Source organism: Lutra lutra, chromosome 3 (genome assembly GCF_902655055.1).
Source record: "Lutra lutra chromosome 3, mLutLut1.2, whole genome shotgun sequence".
NCBI classification, from domain to species: Eukaryota; Metazoa; Chordata; class Mammalia; order Carnivora; family Mustelidae; genus Lutra; species Lutra lutra.
The window spans coordinates 48,167,239-48,185,431 of NC_062280.1; the positions used below are offsets into that span (position 1 = coordinate 48,167,239).

Here is an 18,193-nt window from a genome sequence, read left to right on the forward strand (position 1 = left end):
GGGGTGGTGGGAGGGTCAAGTGTGGAGGGTGGAGGGCAGAGGCTGGAATAGGTTGGGGTGATGGAGGGCAGAAGGTGGGGGGTGGAATGGGGGGCTCCTGGCTCTCTGGAGAGGGGCTCCCGCATGTGCTGGCTGTCGTCCTGCACCAGTAGGCGTGGGCGCCACCACTCAGGAGTGAGGCCCCCTGACCTCTCCCACCACCTGCCTCCCGTCCCTCCCCAGGCACATGGCCCTGGCGAGGCTGGGCTCTGCTCCCATGAATCCCTCCGTCCTGATGGCTGCTCTGAGTGCCCACTGCCTGCTGACCATGGGCACCATGGCCAGTCTGCGGTGGCTCTGTTTGTGGTACTTCTACTTAGAGCAGCAAATTTGCTCTCAGGAATCCTGGGTGGGTACAATATTGTAGCCACCCTCTGATTTCCCAGCTAACCAAGGGGAGGGTACATCATGACAGATAATACCAGTGGTGCCTGTGGGAATGTTCCAGAAGGGTGCGGACCCCGGTGTGTGGTGGTCCAGGCAAGATGAGTGGCCCTCGCTGGGGCTAGGTCCACACTGATGTTGCTCCCAGGGAGCATGGAACACGGGTGGGCTTAGCAGCTGGGGCGGGGGGAGCAATAATAAAACAGGAGGTGCAGAGGCAGAAGGTGCTATGGGGAGCAGGCTGGGCTGTGGGTCCCCTTGAGTCCCTGCTGGCAGGGGCAGGCCCGCCTGGCTAACCCTGAGAGGGCCCGGGGCATGGAGCAGGGTGGGGGGGATTCCACTGTGGCCACTTGGCTGTCCCGTCCTGAGTTCAGAGCAGCTCCTGGCCTGGGGACAGGAAAGGGAGGAGGTGACCTGGTTGTGTGGTACCCCGGGGCTTTCTGGATGCCAGGACCTCACTGGAGCTCCTGGGTGCACGGGCCTGTCTGCCCGTCAGCTTGGGGCTCACACATGGGGTCCCGGTGTCTGAGGCCAGGCCTGTGGCTTATCCACGGGACAATGAGTCCCTCCACATAGAGATGGACACCGCACGTTGTGCTTTCCACTCCCCTCAGCACAGAGACCGACAGGGGCCCAAGGCTGCACATGGGGAAGCACAGCTTAAAAATCGGAAAGTGTCAGGCAGGGGTCTTTAGTTAAACACGAAATGCTTAGATTTTAACAGCCATTCATTCTTAGACCCACCAAACAGACAGCAACCAGGTTAGAAAAATTCCGTCCAAGAAAATGGGAAGGAACAAGCGTGTGAGAGATGGGCTGGGGCCTGGGGGATTCTTCCAGCCAAGCGGGTGGAGGGGCCAACAAGCCATCCCACAGTGGACTGTTCCAGAATCCGAGCCCTGTGTCTCTGCAAGCCAGACGGACAGATGGCCATGGGCAGGGGAGGCGGAGCTGACAGCGCACCCACAGATATCCTGTGCAGGGAGGAAGGGCTTCTTCAGGTCGGGGATGTTCAGGCCCCCCAGCTGGACACTGCCATACTCACGGGGAGCCCGTGGCCCCTTCCCCGAGGGACCCAAATCCCCCAAAAAACACAGACTGCTATGCCCCCGGGGAAGGACTGACTTCCCAACACACCCCACACTGAGGATGCCAGCAGAGAACCCATCGCTCGTGCGTGAGAGGGATAAGTCTCTGGTGCTGACACGCCTCTCCGCGAGCCTGCCTGGCACCAACGGAAGCTCCGCTTTCACGACCTGAAATCTCACGTGCCCGTGGGTCCTGGACATGACAATTTCAAGGTCTGCATTTGCGTCCCTTACCCTTCATTGTTACTCACACGCATGTGCCCACACAGTATGTGCACCCGTATTCACATGCTCACACTCCTCATGCATGTGCTCACCTTCTCACGCGCATGTGCGAACATATCACTCACGTGTGTCCACGTTCTCACACACAAGCTCACACATTGCTCACACACATGCTCATGTTCTCACATGACTGCTCACACATTATGCACATGTGTGTTCATATATTCTTCACACATGTTCTCACATTCTCACATACATGTATTTACACATTCTCACACACGTGTTCACATATTCCTCACACACGTGCTCAGACACTTCTCATGCTCATGCGTGTGGTTACATTCTCACATGCATGCGTGCACACATTGCTCACATACATGTACTCACATTACTCACACGTGTGTGCTCACACATCACACACATGTCCGTGTGCTGATAGGACAGACCCGGCACATCCTTCTTGCTTATGCTCTCCGTCATCCGATAGGAAAGCGGGAAACCAGGATGCGTTTGGAGCGTCTGGGGACATGTGTTGAGCCGCGGCAGGCTGGCAGGACGTACAGCCCTGTTCAGACTCACGCTGGAAGCAGGAGCGGCTAATGGGGGCTCAGACCTCTCTAAGGAGCTAAGTATTACACTTGGCTTAATTTGCGAAGAGAAACGGGTGAGCATTCTTGCCTTTGAACTTCTGTGGGTGCCCTAACGTATCCAGGACCGACAGTGGCCCCAGTAAGCTCTAAGGAGGAGACAGCGCTTGAAGAAGCAGCCAGCCACCTCTCAGGCTTGACTGGTGGGAGCAGAGCCGTCTGACTCCAGCATCACGAACGCAGGCTGCCCACACCTGCGGCAACCAGCGAGCCCTGCCCTCGTCCTCACAGTCCCAGTGTGAGCCACTCACAATGAGGACATCACGCGGTGACGCATTCACATGCAAACAGCAATGCTGGGCCCCTGTGCGAGCTGTGGGAGGCTCACTGCACAGAAGGCACATACCTATACGGCTTCTGCTGTTCAGAAAGCTCTTCCTTCCTAATTGTAAAATGTCATATGAATTCCCTTAAAATAAAAATACACTCCTCACTTTATTTCCCAAATCCCACTGTATCCACAAGCAAGAAGGCAGAGTTGACAAACCGAGGACGGACAGTGAGGACACATGAGCTAGCCTTGCGCTTCTGTGGTAGGGGGCCGTGGCGGGTGGGCCCCCTCTGCGCACCTGAGACACCAGGTGCCCAGGGAGTCCCCCTCACTTTAAATGTGGCCAAGGGGCCACCTGTCGGGACTCGGCTCTGTGTGATCCGGTTCTGCGTCTCTCTGGTCCTGTGTGTCCATCGCATGGGGGACATGTCTGTCTGTTCAACCCTGCCCTTCCTCAGAACCTTGGATTCATAGAAAAAACACCAAAAGGGTCGCATAGGAAAGGATGAGGATTTTCAGCAGAGGAAGTAAGGCCTGGCTACCGTGAAGAAGGAGCAGAAAGCAGATGTGAGATGAACGGAATGAAGGCAGGTGTCCCTCCCTTTCTCTGGCGTGGGCATGCTTGGTGACCCCAGCCATGCTGAGTGGGGGCATAGGACCTGCCTGGAGGCTCCCGGCCACCGTTCCTCTATCAGGGCTCCGAAAGTAACTCCTGGCCACTTTTCCTGGAAGAGTCTGCCATCTGTTCTCTGCTGGGCTGCACCCTAAGACGTTCCCGTTGGTTCTGGGAACTCTGAGAAATGGATGTCCATGTCCTGGAAGTGAGGCTACAGCGGTGGATCTCAGGGTTATTGTGGGTGTCCAGGTCAGGGCACGGCTCCAGCCCACAGTCCAACGTGCCTAGGTCTTCACGACCTGTAGGCACAGCTCGCAGGAATTTGTGTCTGACACTTTAGGAAGGAAATCTGATACAGAGAGGGGTTTACTTTCGAACATGTGGAGCAGAGTCTCCATGGCTGAGTCTCAGGATGGCAAGGAGAGTCAGTGAGACCATCCAAGGGATAAGCCAGATGAACGAGCGTCAAACCAACTGCGGGATTTTATCACCACAAAGAAAACTGACATGATCACCCACCCATTTAGGGAAATAGATGTACTATAGCACACCATTTAGGTATCTCAGATGCAAATAAAGATACATTTCAACAGTAAGAATTTGTAGTTCTATCTGCTCTTCCATTTTAATTAAAAAACAAAAACAAAAACAAAAACAAAACCCTCTAGAGATCATGTGAGTGTGGGCCCTGCCAGCTGCCAGTCTCTGGTGACACGGGAGCTTAGCTCTGGGTTCCCGCCGCAGCTGCAGATGGCAGCTGGCAGCTGGCATCATCCATGTCCACACTCGCTGTGCAGGTCCCAGCAGGAGAACGCAGATGATGGTCTCACCAGGGAACTGTACTTTGTCGACTGGAGCAGCAAAGACAAAGGCAGAAAGGCTGTCTGGTCTTGTCCACGTGGCTCTGGCACAGGGTGTTGTGAGAATTCAACAAGTAGGGCCAGAAGCACATTCAGTTCTGTGAAGTCGCCCCGGTCACTGAGCACGGCCTCACCAGCGGCAAGGCCCAGCCTCCCCACTGCCCAAGCGAGCTTCCCCTTCAAAACCCCAGGTGCTAAGCAGTTAACTCCAACCAGCCACTGAACATGACAACATCAGAACTGACAAGGGCCGAGATGTTATTGGAATCATGGGGACGTAGTGCAGAGAGCCAATGGGGGCTAAGGACTTGGTGGCACAAGGCCTCTGAGGACCCTGGTGCCCTGCGCGGTTCAAAGTGACTTCTGGCCATTGAGGTCTGCGGTGGGGACGTCAGATCAGGGGAGAGCGCGCTCAGCCCGGCTCCTACTCAGAGGCCCACCTGCTGGTCCCCACTCATGGCGTTCGGCCTCCCGAGCTCACATCTGGGCGCAGCCGCATTGCTGCCCTGCTTCCCGGGTCCTTCCACCTCCGTGGTTGCGCACAGGCTCCTCTGTTGGTACAGGTGGACGGCCACGGCAGCCATGCAAAGCAGGACGAATATGGCCACAGCCACCACACCTGGTGAGGGGGGCGAGGAAAACAGTGATGGCTGGAGTGTGCCCAGCACACCCCAGCTCGGCGGCCCCACTCACAGTCCACACCTGACCGTTTCCCACGCAGGCCTCTACTGTGACCTGGGGACTGTCAGCTACAGGGGTCTCGCAGATCAGTAAGCAGAGAGGCTCCCACTATTCTCCGAGTATAGAATGCACCATGCCTTCACCAAGCGCTTAATATTTTTGTTAAGGAAATGGATTGGAAATCTTTGTAAAAAATTATTTTAAAATAGCTTGAGCATGGCACGGTGATTTATAGCACATGTGAGATCTGTATGTGTGTGGATGGTCTCTGTCACTAAATTTTTCATAGGAGTATATTGAATATGGGAATTTATAGAATCCAAGGTGCTTGAGATCTCCACTTGAAAACGTTTGGATGATTAACACCAAAGCCTGTGGTTCTCAACCTTATACATATTAGACAAATTTAATCAAATCTTTCTGTGGGAGAAATCAATGATTGTAAGAAGCTTTCCAGTGCAAATACTTATGCCAATCCCAGAACACAGAGCTGCATCAAAGCCAAGTGCTCATGCACGCCATCTCACCCCAGAATGAGACATCAAGTGAAAGTTGCTGGATATAAGAATGGGAGTAAGAGTGAGACTCTTCCCTTGGCTTGCAGGGAGGGATATCGCTGTGGCCGTGGCCCAGTGAAGCCAGTGTCCCAGCTGTGATGCCTGGGGACAGGGGAGGCCAGACCCGGCAGAAGGTCCCCAAGGTACTGGGCAGACGTCGCAGGACAGGTGTCCAATGCTTGGTAATGTTTAATTTTACATCAGCTTTGAGTATGTTTTCATCACAATTTCATCTGAAAATGGTGGTTCTACCATCATTGTTGTGATCCAACATTAGTGTATTTGCCTCATGTTTTCTTCATAAAAACAACCTACAGTGATGTGCATTGGGGGCTACCTAACCCTGAACCATGAAACTTCTCCCCAAACACACAGCAGACCAAGGATGAGGCGGGTACTGTGTCTCCACAACCTGTGCAGAAGCTCATTTGGGTCCACGCCTGAAAACCCACTTACTCAAACTCGCTGCATGCCCTCGGGGAACCAGGGGGCTGTTCACAAGGTCAGACTTTTTCCTTGTCAGATATGTTTACAGTAATTCCTTAAAGGGCACCTCCATGAAGTCATCAATTACATGTACTGAGTGTCTCTAGCTGGGCTGGCTTCAGGGAAAATGACCTCAGAGAAGGTCATGCTCCCCAAGACAGAACTAGACAGCAGGTGCCTGGGAGGCAGGAAAGCCTGGACTCCCTCCTGGTGTAGACACTGCCCAGATTCCCGCGAGAGCCAGAACACACCTCCAATCAGTGCGGAGCGTTCGCGGTTCCCAGTCTCCACCGGCTTCCCCTGTTCCGCCGCTCCAGGACGTTCTGTAGGGACAAAGGAACCGGAGTCTGAGAGAATTATCTTGTGTTAAGTGGAATGCGTGTGGTTTTAACTGTAGAATTGTCAGGTTGCATTAAGGATGCATTAATCATAGTGGGTCTGGGGCGCCCATTGGTTAAGCGCAGGGCTCTTGACTCCCGCTCAGGTCACGGTCTCGGTGTGGCGGGATCGAGCCCCACATGGGCTCTTTGCGCTCATGGGGGAGTCTGCTCGAGATTCCCTCTCCCTCTGCCCCTACCCCACTCACACAGGCTCCCATAAATAAATAAATAAATAAATAAATAAACAAATCAATAAAATCTTCAAAAAAGAAGACGACGACTTTGGGTCGAGGGAGCTGCGGGTTGAGATTTCAGGGGCCTCTGCTGAATGGAGGTGTACCGCCCCGGGCAGCCTCCGCCGGGAGGGGGTGGGGCCCACCACCCACAAGGTGCGCACCTGCTCGCACGTGCTTGTGCTCCCGCACGGTGCCAACGCTTGGTCTGGCCCCACACTCTGACGAGGCCACGGGCCCCAGCACCGATGCGCGCCCAGAGCGCCCGGGATGCAGCGCGGCCTTCAGCGGGGCGGTGCGCTCAAACTGCAGGGCAGAGAGGCAGCCAGAGAAGCCCTGAGCGCCGGCCCGCGCTGTGTCCTCATCCACGTGGTCTCCAGGCTCTGCGGAAGACAGCGCGGTTAGTGGGTATGGGTGGTGAGCGCATGTAGTGGGCGCGCTTTGGGGCAGGGATGCTCCCGGATCTTTATTTAGCCACGTAGTTCACAGCTCCGGGTAGGTGACGCTTAGATGCGTACTTTCACCAGCAAGGATCCCCGACGGTTCTGTCCAGGGAGCAACCCAGTGTGCACGCGGATGAGCCGGGTCGCCCCATGGGGACAGTGCTGCTAAAATCCACTGCAGACGCTCACCCAGTGGTGGTGGGGGATGGGCGAAGCAGGAACCGCTGGGCTCTGGGAGAAGCGCTGGAGTCTCCCCTCCCTGTTGGACGCGTCTCTGGGCATCAGTGCCATGCAGCCGAGCCCGGGAGCCCGGGAGCCTCTGTATTCTGCCGCCCAGAATACAGAGCTGCAGTTTTCCTGGGCTCGCAAAATGCTTTGGAAGTTTTGTTTGGCTTCTGGCAAGACAAATCTTCAAATAAAACTATCAAGACGTGGGAAGTATCGTTAGACCTTGGTCAGAATCCGTGCCTTCGTGTGTATGGTAAATGAATTTTTATTTTAAATGTCATGAATCCCTGTTGTTTCGGCTTTAAACTCTCCCGCTTGGCCCGAACGTCAGCTGTGCTCGAGTCTGACTAGTAGGACGAGCATCCGTGCGCTTTGTTCCAGCCTGACGCTCCTTACCTATGTGACTCGAGGGGACATACTACATACTTGCTTTCCTTCGCTGTGCTCCGTGTGACCTGGGCCATTGCCCTGCTTGGTCAGACTACATTTTGCTATGTCACAGGGCCTTTGTGTCACTAACTTCAATGTTGCTTTTGAACATAAAGTGTTTTTTTTTTTTCTTTCTTTTTTTAAAGTAACCCTTGTCAGTGTTCTTAAACAATGCTTAATGTGCAGTAACTTTGTTACCTTGTGTGCTATTCCGTGTTTGAGCTCAGGGTCTGGGGATTCCTGTGTTTGGACCACAGCCGCCCCAGCAACGGCTGTAATTTATTGAACAGAGGCACTTGGTCGATACTGCTTTCCCAATGGGTGATTGCTCAGCTCCCCGGAAAAAGACCTCCTCCTTCCCTCCAGGTGTGGAAAGCCACAATTCAACAAAAATTCAGCCCCGGCTCAGGTCATAGAACCTGGACATCTCTGGGATTGTCATCTGCTCACTTCGTTTAGACAAAGCCACTGACTGCCCACAGGGCTGGAGGAGAGCTCAGTGGGGCACAAGATGGGGCCTGGGTCTGCCCCACCTCCAACACAGTGGGGTCCCTGGGGTCCAGATGGCCCCTGCTGGGGCTATTGGTCAGGAGAGGCTGGGATAGTCCATGGGCTTTGACTATTTAGGATTAAAGACAAATTCTGTGTCATAGCTTTTTTTAAAAAAAGGAATAAAGTACATGCTGCTATCAGGGAGGAAATTAAACTCCACATGTCACAGCCAGTCTCCCCTCTGACCTCCATGGCGGAATGCAAAGTCAGATATCACACACATCAGTGGCCGTGTGCCTCACTCGACTTCACCAGCCTTGACAGACACCCTAGTCCCAGCAGGTGCAGAGCTGGGCCTCACCTGTCCTGCCCTACCTCAGGAGGGATGCTCTCCCCTCCCCTCCTCTCCCACCTCTGCTGCCAACATGGGTCATGGTCAGCATCTCTGACGGGGCCCGTCTCCCTTGCCCCAGCAGCAGGGTCAGACCACGGACTCAGCAGCACCATGTGTCATGGGAGTAAAGTCAGTCCTTGGACTGTGGTGCTCACAGGCTTTATGGGCTCTGCTCCCCACACCCCTGTTCCTGGAGCCCATGGCTCCATCATGTCACAAAGCTGTGGGTGAGTCTTCCCTTCTTCAAATGTTTGTCCACTTCTCATCCTCCACAGTACGTATGTTGCCTTCCATGCTTGTCCTCTACGCATGCCCTGAGTCCTGGGACCCTTGTGCTGGGGTGCAGCCACCCTGGGACAGGGGTCGTTGACACGTGCTGACAACCTGGGACGCTCTGAGGTCAGTTAGTGATTGCCGGACTGTGGGTTTGGGATGAGAAATAACAACTCTGCTTTGCTCTTGCCATGTTCTGTGGGAGCCCCGGCCCTGTTCCTGAAGCGTGGACTGCAGCAGACCTTGCCGTCAGGACTCCACAGACAAATCTTCTTATCCATTAGGATCATCAGCGTTTTAACCACACATTCAGAATCACCATTTTAAATCAACTTTGTCATTGTACATGTATCTTGAAAGTAAGTTTTATATGTGTGTATAAAATATGTGTGCATTTATGTAAAATTTGCCTCCTCCTATAATGCAACCTTAACTGAAAAATTATATATCTATATATTATATTCAAACCAGCCTCTATGTATCTATCTGGCTCGGTTTGGATTTTCAGTTAAACTCGTACTATATAAATAGGACTTTTCACACATTACTTTTCTTCTCTTCAATGAAACGAGCTGTTGGAACATTACAATTCATGACATTTTCCATGTTGGCTGAGGAATGGGATGCATCCTTTTAATGCCCAACATAGTGTTGGAAAACATATCAACAGAGACTTAAAAACCTAGCTATCATTGTTTTCAGTGATTATTCTTCTATTGTCTACCCGTGTGTAGTTTGCATGCCCCCGACTTTGAGCCTACATATGAGGAAAATGTGAAAGACTCGGGAATATAGATACAACAAAGGAAGAGATGAAAAATCATCACCTCTGATAAAGTCTATCCTGTTAGTGGCAAACAAGATGAGGGATAGGAAACAAACTTGAGAGCCTTCTCCCAAAGTAATATGTGAACATCCATGGTGTTTACAGTTTATAACTAAAAAGCAAGTCCTCCTAAGTCTTACCTGCTTTCACTCGAATACCTGGGGACAAGGGGGGGAGGCTTAAAGAATGCCCACCCAACCCCTAGATGCCACTGCTTTCACCAACGCTCCAGCTGTGGCCAAGGAGACCAGGCGGCATGAAAGGCTCCTCTGGGGGGCGTGGTCACTGGGCAGGGAGCATCCGTGCACCACTGCCAGGCGCCATCCTGACCACACACGTGTGCTCTCTGCAGACCCCCACCACCCTGGGTAGGGTTATGGACCTGTGAACTCTGTCTGTTTGGACCACTATCCCTCTCTGAGGTCAGGGAGTCACCGTGGTCCTTGTGGTAACAGCAGAACGAGGGACAGGAGTGTGTAGCTGTTCTCAGTCCTGTTTACTTGCTCATCTGTGGGAACTGTGCTCTCAAGATTATGGGCAACCCAGATCCAGTAGGGTTTCTGCCTTGATTGACATGGATGATCTAATGAAAATAAAACAAGGAGCTTGCTTCTGTGTTAGTGTCATGACACTGTGACCCAGGGAGGGGGCACAGGGTGGGGAGCTCTGCATCTACTTGCCTAATATCTTGCCCAGCACAAGGGATTTGACGGCGTTGAATTCCATGCCAGAGGTCAGGCTCACTTGACTCCGGGCTTTCTGGTCCACCTGCCCCATGAGAAGAAAACACCAACACACTTGTCATTTGTCAGTGACATGGCAAGAAGCAAAGGGAAGCCATGGAATGGAAACACAGGGCTACACCTGATGGGAAAACCCCATGTTAGAAGCTCGTCATCTGACATTGGAACGCCAGCTCATGAGCAACCTTCATGGCATCTCAGATCCCGGCTGCCCATCCCCCCTACCCCCGTTTCTCCATGATCCTTATTGCTTCCTGACACGAGATGAATGATCCGTATTTGGTGGAACCCACAAAAATATCCAAACATCCAAAGCTTTTACGTATCTCAAAATATAACCTAAAGAGTAAAAGCCAAAGTAGGTTATCCATCTAGAGAGCAAATACACTAAGGTTTTTTTTCAAAAGTGCTGACAGTATGTAATTGCACTTACTCTACAATGACTCAAGTATCTTTTGTTAGTTATGCACATTTTAATCATAACTGTATTTTATTAAAGTCATATATTTAATTGTCATAACATTTGTACTCTTATGGATTCCCACTGGAAGATCATTTACAAATGCCCCACCTGTTACTTACCGTGATAACATAGACAACATTTCATATTAAGTCAATTAAAATAAATGAGGGAAAGTTTAAGCAGTTAAAATTTAACTGTGTTTGGCAGGTTTTCATTACTAAACAAACAAAAATCCTGGATTGTGATTTCTTGTCTACAGCACAAGAGAGATTAACACAGAGAAGGAAATTTTGCATTATGCCTCTTTATCAAAATTTTGCTGTAAGGGACACACTGTGAGTGGGGAGGTAGGAGGTTCATTACTGTTGGGCTGATGATGCTCTTACCTCTACAAAGACCACTCCTTCTTCTCTGTTGATCTTAACGTGGTGGAGGTGCCCGTCCGCCATGTTCTTGAAGTTAAAGTTAAAGACATCAGGATCCTGATGTAGACCCAGCTTATACCTAATCTGCAAACTCCCTAGAATAGAAAAAATAGCATATTTAAACAATAAAATGTCTTAAAACTGCCTTTCTATACTCCAGAGAAATTATTATTTCATTGGTTCTAGAAACAACATTTGTGCTCTGAGTCTATTCACAGTTCACGTGACGCATGGCTGGTCTCCATTCTGATGACACCATTTTTAACTCAAGACAAAGGTGTTAATAAGAGTGTTCTTTCCAGGGTGCCTGGGTGGCTCAGTCTTTAAGCGTCTGCCTTCAGCTCAGGTCATGATCCCGGAGTCCTGGGATTGAGCCCTGCATCGGGCTCCCTGCTCAGTGGGAAGCCTGCTTCTCCCTCTCCCACTCCCCCTGCTTGTGTTCTCTCTCTCACTGTCAAATAAATAAATAAGACCTTAAAAAAAAAGAGTGCTCGTTCCCACAATTCTCAATTCTCCGAAAGAAAGCACCCAACTCTAACAGAGGCTAATGTCTGAATTCTGCTCCAGCTTTGCAAAAGGAGCATTAAGGAATGCTGAAGTCTCGGTCTTCCTAGTCTGGCCTTCTTTGGTCTTATTTCCCAAATCTGAATTGTGAGTTACAAGAGAATGTGGCTGGTCCTGGAAGCTGCTGTGGAGCCAGGGGATATGGGAGGCCTGAGAGGCCTGAGGAGTCACAAAAGATGCTGCAGATGGTGAGGAAAGTGAATGACGGAAGGCACCCCTAGGGTTTATTCCCCTTGCCTTCTCACTGGCAGGGAATCCACTGTGCCCTTCCCCGGGCTCCTTCTTATGGGATGATGAAATGCTGCTGCCTTTCAGGTGGTTTATAGCTTAAGCCTGCAACCATTGCTACTTGGGGTCACATTTGAGATGATTGGCAACATGCTATTTATTTTTGTTTTTATAGAAACAAATATATTTGTTTATGCACACATGGAGGCTTTATTTCTAAAATCTGCTGGCATGACCAGAGGATGCAGAAGTGGAATACAGTAATAAGCTCTTTGTAGGACATGAGATTCCCCATGGTGCAGCGTGAGCTGCTCCACAAAAGTTCAGTGCCCTGCTTCTACCCATCAGGTGGGCTGTGCCCAAATCCTGCCTGCCAGAGAGTTTGGCAAGTTTTCCCAGATGCTGAATTAGTGCCCTGACTTTCTATTTGAAATGCCTAAGGCTGTGCTTTATTTTCCCACTGGAAGCAGAGTTGTTGGCTGAGTTTGTATTGTACCTTTAATTGTCAAGTGGATATGGAAAAATTTACTTCAGAACCATGGACAGAGTAAACCCACCGTTCACTGGGAGCTCAGGGAGTCATTTTTGCATGACCTTATTGTGTTGGCACCCACCTTAATTCTCCCCTTTGCTTAGAAGAAGGAAATATTTTCCACATATAACCAGACACATTATACTTCCAATAAAGAGCTTCCAGTGATAGTAACATTTCTGTTTACCCGAGATATGCAAATTCATCAAAAATTTTCTAGAAGAATCTTAATATAATTACTGAAAGGATACATTCGAAACAATATTTTTGTAGTTCTGGAAAACAAAGCAAAATAAAACAAACTGGCATTTGCAGAGTATGAAAGTTTTCCCTCATTCACTGAACATGTGTACAGTGCAAACGACACAGTTTATGTTTCTAACACTCAGATGAGACTCACCATTTTTGGCCAAGATAACAGAGAGGTATTTGTTGTAGAAAGAGTCCACATAGAGCAGGAGGCTCGGGGTTTGCAGTGTCTGGAAGCTGAATGTGATCATCTCTCTAGCTAACGTCATGTCCCCATGGAATGAAGCAGCATGGGGGCTGGAGTTTGTACTTAACGGATAAAATTCATGAAAATTGTAAGTCACAGAGGACCCAGCTCCAAAGTGTGCAGAAACCTCTGAAACGATAGGCACATGTTTAAGTTAAAAAAGATCAAGGGTTAATTTTAGGTGTACTTATGGACCTTTGAAGTATTTTAATTTCCAGGACATTTTAATAGATGAAAAGGCAGAGAATGATGAAATAAGCACTCACACATCTCAGAAGCCGTAGCTTCCTTCGTTGTTGCAGTTTTAGGACTGCCCTCAGTAAGTCTGAGTGTTGAAACTGCCTCTGCTCCTTCCTCAGTGGAATATGGACTAAACAGGCACAGATGTCTGCTCACGCTTCTGTTTCTTTCCTGCATTTTCCTTGGTGTTAGTCTTTTACTTTGCAGGTAGCAGTCTCGCCCAGCAATGATGAAGGCTGGACGTGGAAGGCCCTTTCCCTCCAAGACTACCACCAAGTGTCCACTCATGTCAATATTTTGATGGAAAAGCAAAGCTGTGTTGGTGGCATCACTGCAGATTTGAGAGAGGGAAGAAACTGTCCAAGATCCTCCCTAATCTGTTTATGAGAGAGTGTCGTTGGCCTTCCACATAAGATGAGGCCCTCTGTGTGTGTGCATGTGGTTGGGGGCAGGGCTTGGGTAGTTTAGCCACTGGGAGTCCCTGCATCTCCATGGCTACAGCAGGTGCCCCCTCCTGGCATGGCCCTTGTATCACCTCCCTGCAAACCCACACCCAGATCACATCAGAGTTCTTTCCTTCTTGCTCATGAGGGTGACCTCTAGGGTGATGTTTACCAGCAAGAAGACATTCAGATTACATTTTGTGAATATGGATACAGAGCCATACAGGAGGGGAAATACCTTCTTAGTGGAGCTCAATGTGCTATAACTAGGGACAATAAACACATCCACTTAAAATGTAAAATTTGCAGAGTGTTAGGAGACGAGCATACCCATGAAACAACATCCACAGTCAATATTCAGAACATTTCCAATTTTCTTCTGCCCTTTGTGCTTCTTGACACAAAGAAGCACAATTCAGTTTCTTCCTTAGTCCCCATGCTGAGGCAGCCACTGGTTTGCTTTCTGTTATTCTAAGTTAATTCTAGAATTTCATATAAATGGAATCATACATTATGGTTTTTTAAATTTTTTTTTTGTCTCAAGCTAATATTTATATAGTGTGGGTTAAGTGTCAAGTTTTAAGTGTCAACCCCATTTATGGATTCTCTATTCTTTTCACCATAACTTATTCTTTTTAAAATGCTTTGGAAATCCAAGGCCTTATGCATTTCCATATAAAATTTAGAATTAATTTACAATGCTGTTAAAATATCAGTGGGGGTGTTGAATCTACATATCAGTTTAGTAATAAATGATACAGTGATAGTAATGAGTGATCCAGTTCATTGACATGGTATGTTCATCCATTTCTTTAGATGTTAATTTCTTTTAGTCATTTTAGGTGGACAGGTCTTACACTTACTTGTTCCACATGTCTGTAAATATTTCATGTTTCTGAATTTTATTGCAAATACAATCTTTTTTTTAAAGATTTATTTATTTTTAAATTTTTATTTATTTATTTATTTTAATTTTTTATTTCTTTTCAGCGTAACAGTATTCATTGTTTTTGCACTGCACCCAGTGCTCCATGCAATCTGTGCCCTCTCTAATACCCACCACCTGGTTCCCCCAACCTCCCACCCCCCGCCCCTTCAAAACCCTCAGATTGTTTTTCAGAGTCCATAGTCTCTCATGGTTCACCTCCCCTTCCAATTTCCCTCAACTCCCTTCTCCTCTCCATCTCCCCTTGTCCTCCATGCTATTTGTTATGCTCCACAAATAAGTGAAACCATATGATAACTGACTCTCTCTGCTTGACTTATTTCACTCTTTTTAAAAGTTTCCCCAGTTGTTCATAACTAGTATATAAAAATTAACTTGAATTTTGTATATTGACTTTGTATTCTGTGACCTTACTAAACTCCCTCATTAAATCTAGTAGGTTTTTGTGAACTGTCTATATTTTATATAGATAATTATATCCTCCACGACTAAAGAGAGTTTTATTTCTTCTTTCTAAAATGTACAGTCTTTATATCCTTTTCTTGACTTATTACAATGGCTAAGATCTCAAACATATTGGAAGAAGTGATGGGAACAGAAATCTTTGCTTTATTCAGTTGCAGAGGGAAAATATTTTGCACCACTACATATGTTAGTGATATGATGTTAGGTATCCTTTGTTCGGTTGGGAAGTTACCTTATATTCCCAGATTTCATAGTGAACTCATCAAATGTATTTTCTTTTTTCTTCTTATTTTTTTTTTTTAAAAGATTTTATTTATTTATTTGACAGACAGAGATCACAAGTAGGCAGAAAGGCAGGCAGAGAGAGAGAAGGGAAGCAGGCTCCCTGCTGAGCAGAGAGCCTGATGCAGGTCTCGATCCCAGGACCCTGAGATTATGACCTGAGCTGAAGGCAGAGGCTTAACCCACTGAGCCACCCAGGTGCCCCTCAAATGTATTTTCTGTATATACTTCTCTGTTTTCTCTTTTATTCTGTTGATATATGGTCTTTCTTGAGATTTTTAAAAACTAAAATAGCATTGCACCTTTTGGATTAATCCCACTTATTCATGTATTTTTTCCTATAGTATTTGATTTGGTTTGGTAATTTTTTTATTAAGTGTTTTTGTGTCAGTATTCATGAGTATATTTCTGTAGTTTTTTTTGCTTGTTTTGTTTCTTGTAAAATCTTCACTTGATTTTAGTATCAAACTATTAGAAGGCTCATGAATTGCATTAGAAAATGCTTCTCTTCCCTTCTGTCCTCTAACAGCCTGCATCAGACTGGAATTATCTTTCCTGTAGAAATTGCTAACAAATAGCTTCTGGTCCTGGAATTTTCATTGTGGGAAGAACTTTAATTAGAAATTTAATTTCTGTAGTAGTTGTAGGTTATTGGGATTTTATATCTATTATGCTTTGTTTTGGTAATTTGTGTCTTTCAAGAAACGTGTCCATTTAATCTAAGTCTGGAAATTTATTGTCATAATGCTGTCAATATTGTCTGTCAATATTTCATTGTTATCCCTTTAATTTTTGTAGCATCTTCTTTGGTATTTTTAATTTTTGATATTTATAATTTGTGTCCTTGTTCCTTTTTTCTTGGGCATTGAGTTAGAAATTTATCAATTTTATTGATCTCTTCTATGAATTAGCTTTTAATTGCATTGGCATAGTTATATAATGCTAGTTATTTCAATCATGATTGCATTGATTTTTTTCTTTGCCTATTTTTATTTCATTAGTTTTTGCTTCATTTTTATTATCTCCTCTACTTTCTTTGGATTTCATTTTGTTCTTTCTTTAAATTCCTAAATTGGAAACTTATATAATTGATTTTTATACCTGTATTGTTTTCTAATAAAATAATTTATAGTCATAAATTTCCCATTAAGTAATACTTCAGTTGTATAACTCAAGTTTTAATATGGTATATTTTTATTTTTGCCTAAAAATATTTTTTAGTTTCATTTGAGTCCTTCTTTGACTCAAAGATTGTCTAGAATTAAAGTATTTAATTAGTGATGTTGTCAGAAGATTTTGAGACTCTTCAAAATTTTTTCATTTTTTTCTCTTCTTCCAATGGAGTATTTTTATTGTCTTATTGTCAAGTTCACAGGTTCCTTCTCCTGTTGAGCTCATCTGATTACAAATATTTTTTAAAACTGCAGTAATTGTATTTTTATGCTCTGATATTCCTGCCAGTTGATATTCCTGGTCTGTTGAAGTTGTGTATCTGTTTGTTGATGGCTTATTTTCTTTGTTTCTCTGAATTTTATTCCATTGATGAATATGATATACTCATGATTCAATGTCTTTGTCTGCAGAAAGCAAAAAAAAAAAAAGGCAGTATTCAGAGTCAATTCTTATTAACTACATTTTCCCCGTATGCAACATAATTTCTTGATTTCTTTTACACATTCAGTACTTTTTGAAAACTAGACAATGTTGATAACTCATTGTAAATCTTCTTAATTTTGTTGGTTCTTGTTTCTGTTTTTCTGTGGTTGCTGCTGTTCGTTCTGGTGGGTGAACGGCATGCATGCACCCCCACTTCAGCCCGGTCTCCCCAGGCATGCCTCCCTTGCATCTCTGCCATGGTGCCACGTCGGAGGTCTTCCTGAGTCTGCCCATGTGGGTGTTCGCCAAGGGTTTGGGCGAAGACCACGAGCAAATCTGGGGGCTCCTCCGCTCTGGTCTCCTTGCATCCAGCGCTCGGCTTCCCTTCCCCGCAGCTGTCCGTGTGGCCACTCGACTCTGTCAACAGGACTACAAGTGGATTTTGCCTGCGAAGGTGAAAAGTGACCTGGAATGGGGATACCCATTACCCTCACACATTCATCTTCACATATCGCTTCTGTGACTGTGCTCCCGCCAGTTCTAGGCTGCTTATTCTTCTGAAAATCAAGAACTGATCCAGTTTGGTTCCCAGGTTTGTACTCTAAAACCCAGGGGCTTTTAAGTTCAAAAGGCAACAGCTCAGAGATTCCTGAATGGAAGCGTTGACATTTATTTTGGTGAGCATGGATTTTAGATTCTGTGAGTGTCTATGAAAGTATAAACCTCATAAGAACATTACAAGAATTGTGTCCCTGCTACAATCAGCTCAGTCATTTCAATGAATGGCTTGTGACCTCTCAGAATGAGACTAAAAAGATTCTGTCATTTTCACTGTAATAAGAGGTCATCAGTAAACCTCGGAGCAAAATGTTTAAGTGGATCTATTTCAGCCATCTTAGTATAAATGGGAAATGTATTTATTGTGTCAATAAAATATATTTTTGGAGGAAAATTCTTCCCGTACAACTTGAAGCCATTACTTTATGCAATAATATTGAAATAACCAGAGCTGCACAAGACAGACTTCCAACACGTGTTATCTCAGAGCATAGGCCCGAGGTAGGAGTAAGGAGGCTCAGACGGTGTTTCCGGAAAATCACAGAATTGACATTAGATTTCACAGTTGTCGGCCCTGTCTTTTCGAGGAGTCACATTTCTTTCCAATAAAATGAGATTAGTTGTAAAAGAGTGATTTGCAGAAGGTATTTGGGAACTGAA

The 18,193-nt window shown here is 46.9% G+C and overlaps 1 protein-coding gene across 1 annotated transcript in view; it reads right to left on the bottom strand.

Annotated features, from left to right (window-relative positions):
* Window positions 1-4,369: 4,369 nt before the first annotated feature.
* Window positions 4,370-18,193, bottom strand: part of LOC125095101 (contactin-associated protein-like 4) — a 133,870-nt gene continuing 120,046 nt past the window's right edge. The window contains exons 20-24 of the mRNA XM_047721057.1: window positions 12,908-13,132; window positions 11,145-11,278; window positions 10,233-10,320; window positions 6,106-6,177; window positions 4,370-4,749 (exon numbers count right to left, since the gene is read on the bottom strand). Coding sequence (XP_047577013.1) covers window positions 4,559-4,749; window positions 6,106-6,177; window positions 10,233-10,320; window positions 11,145-11,278; window positions 12,908-13,132 — 710 coding nt within the window. The 3' untranslated portion in view covers window positions 4,370-4,558. The remainder of the gene's footprint in view (window positions 4,750-6,105; window positions 6,178-10,232; window positions 10,321-11,144; window positions 11,279-12,907; window positions 13,133-18,193) is intronic.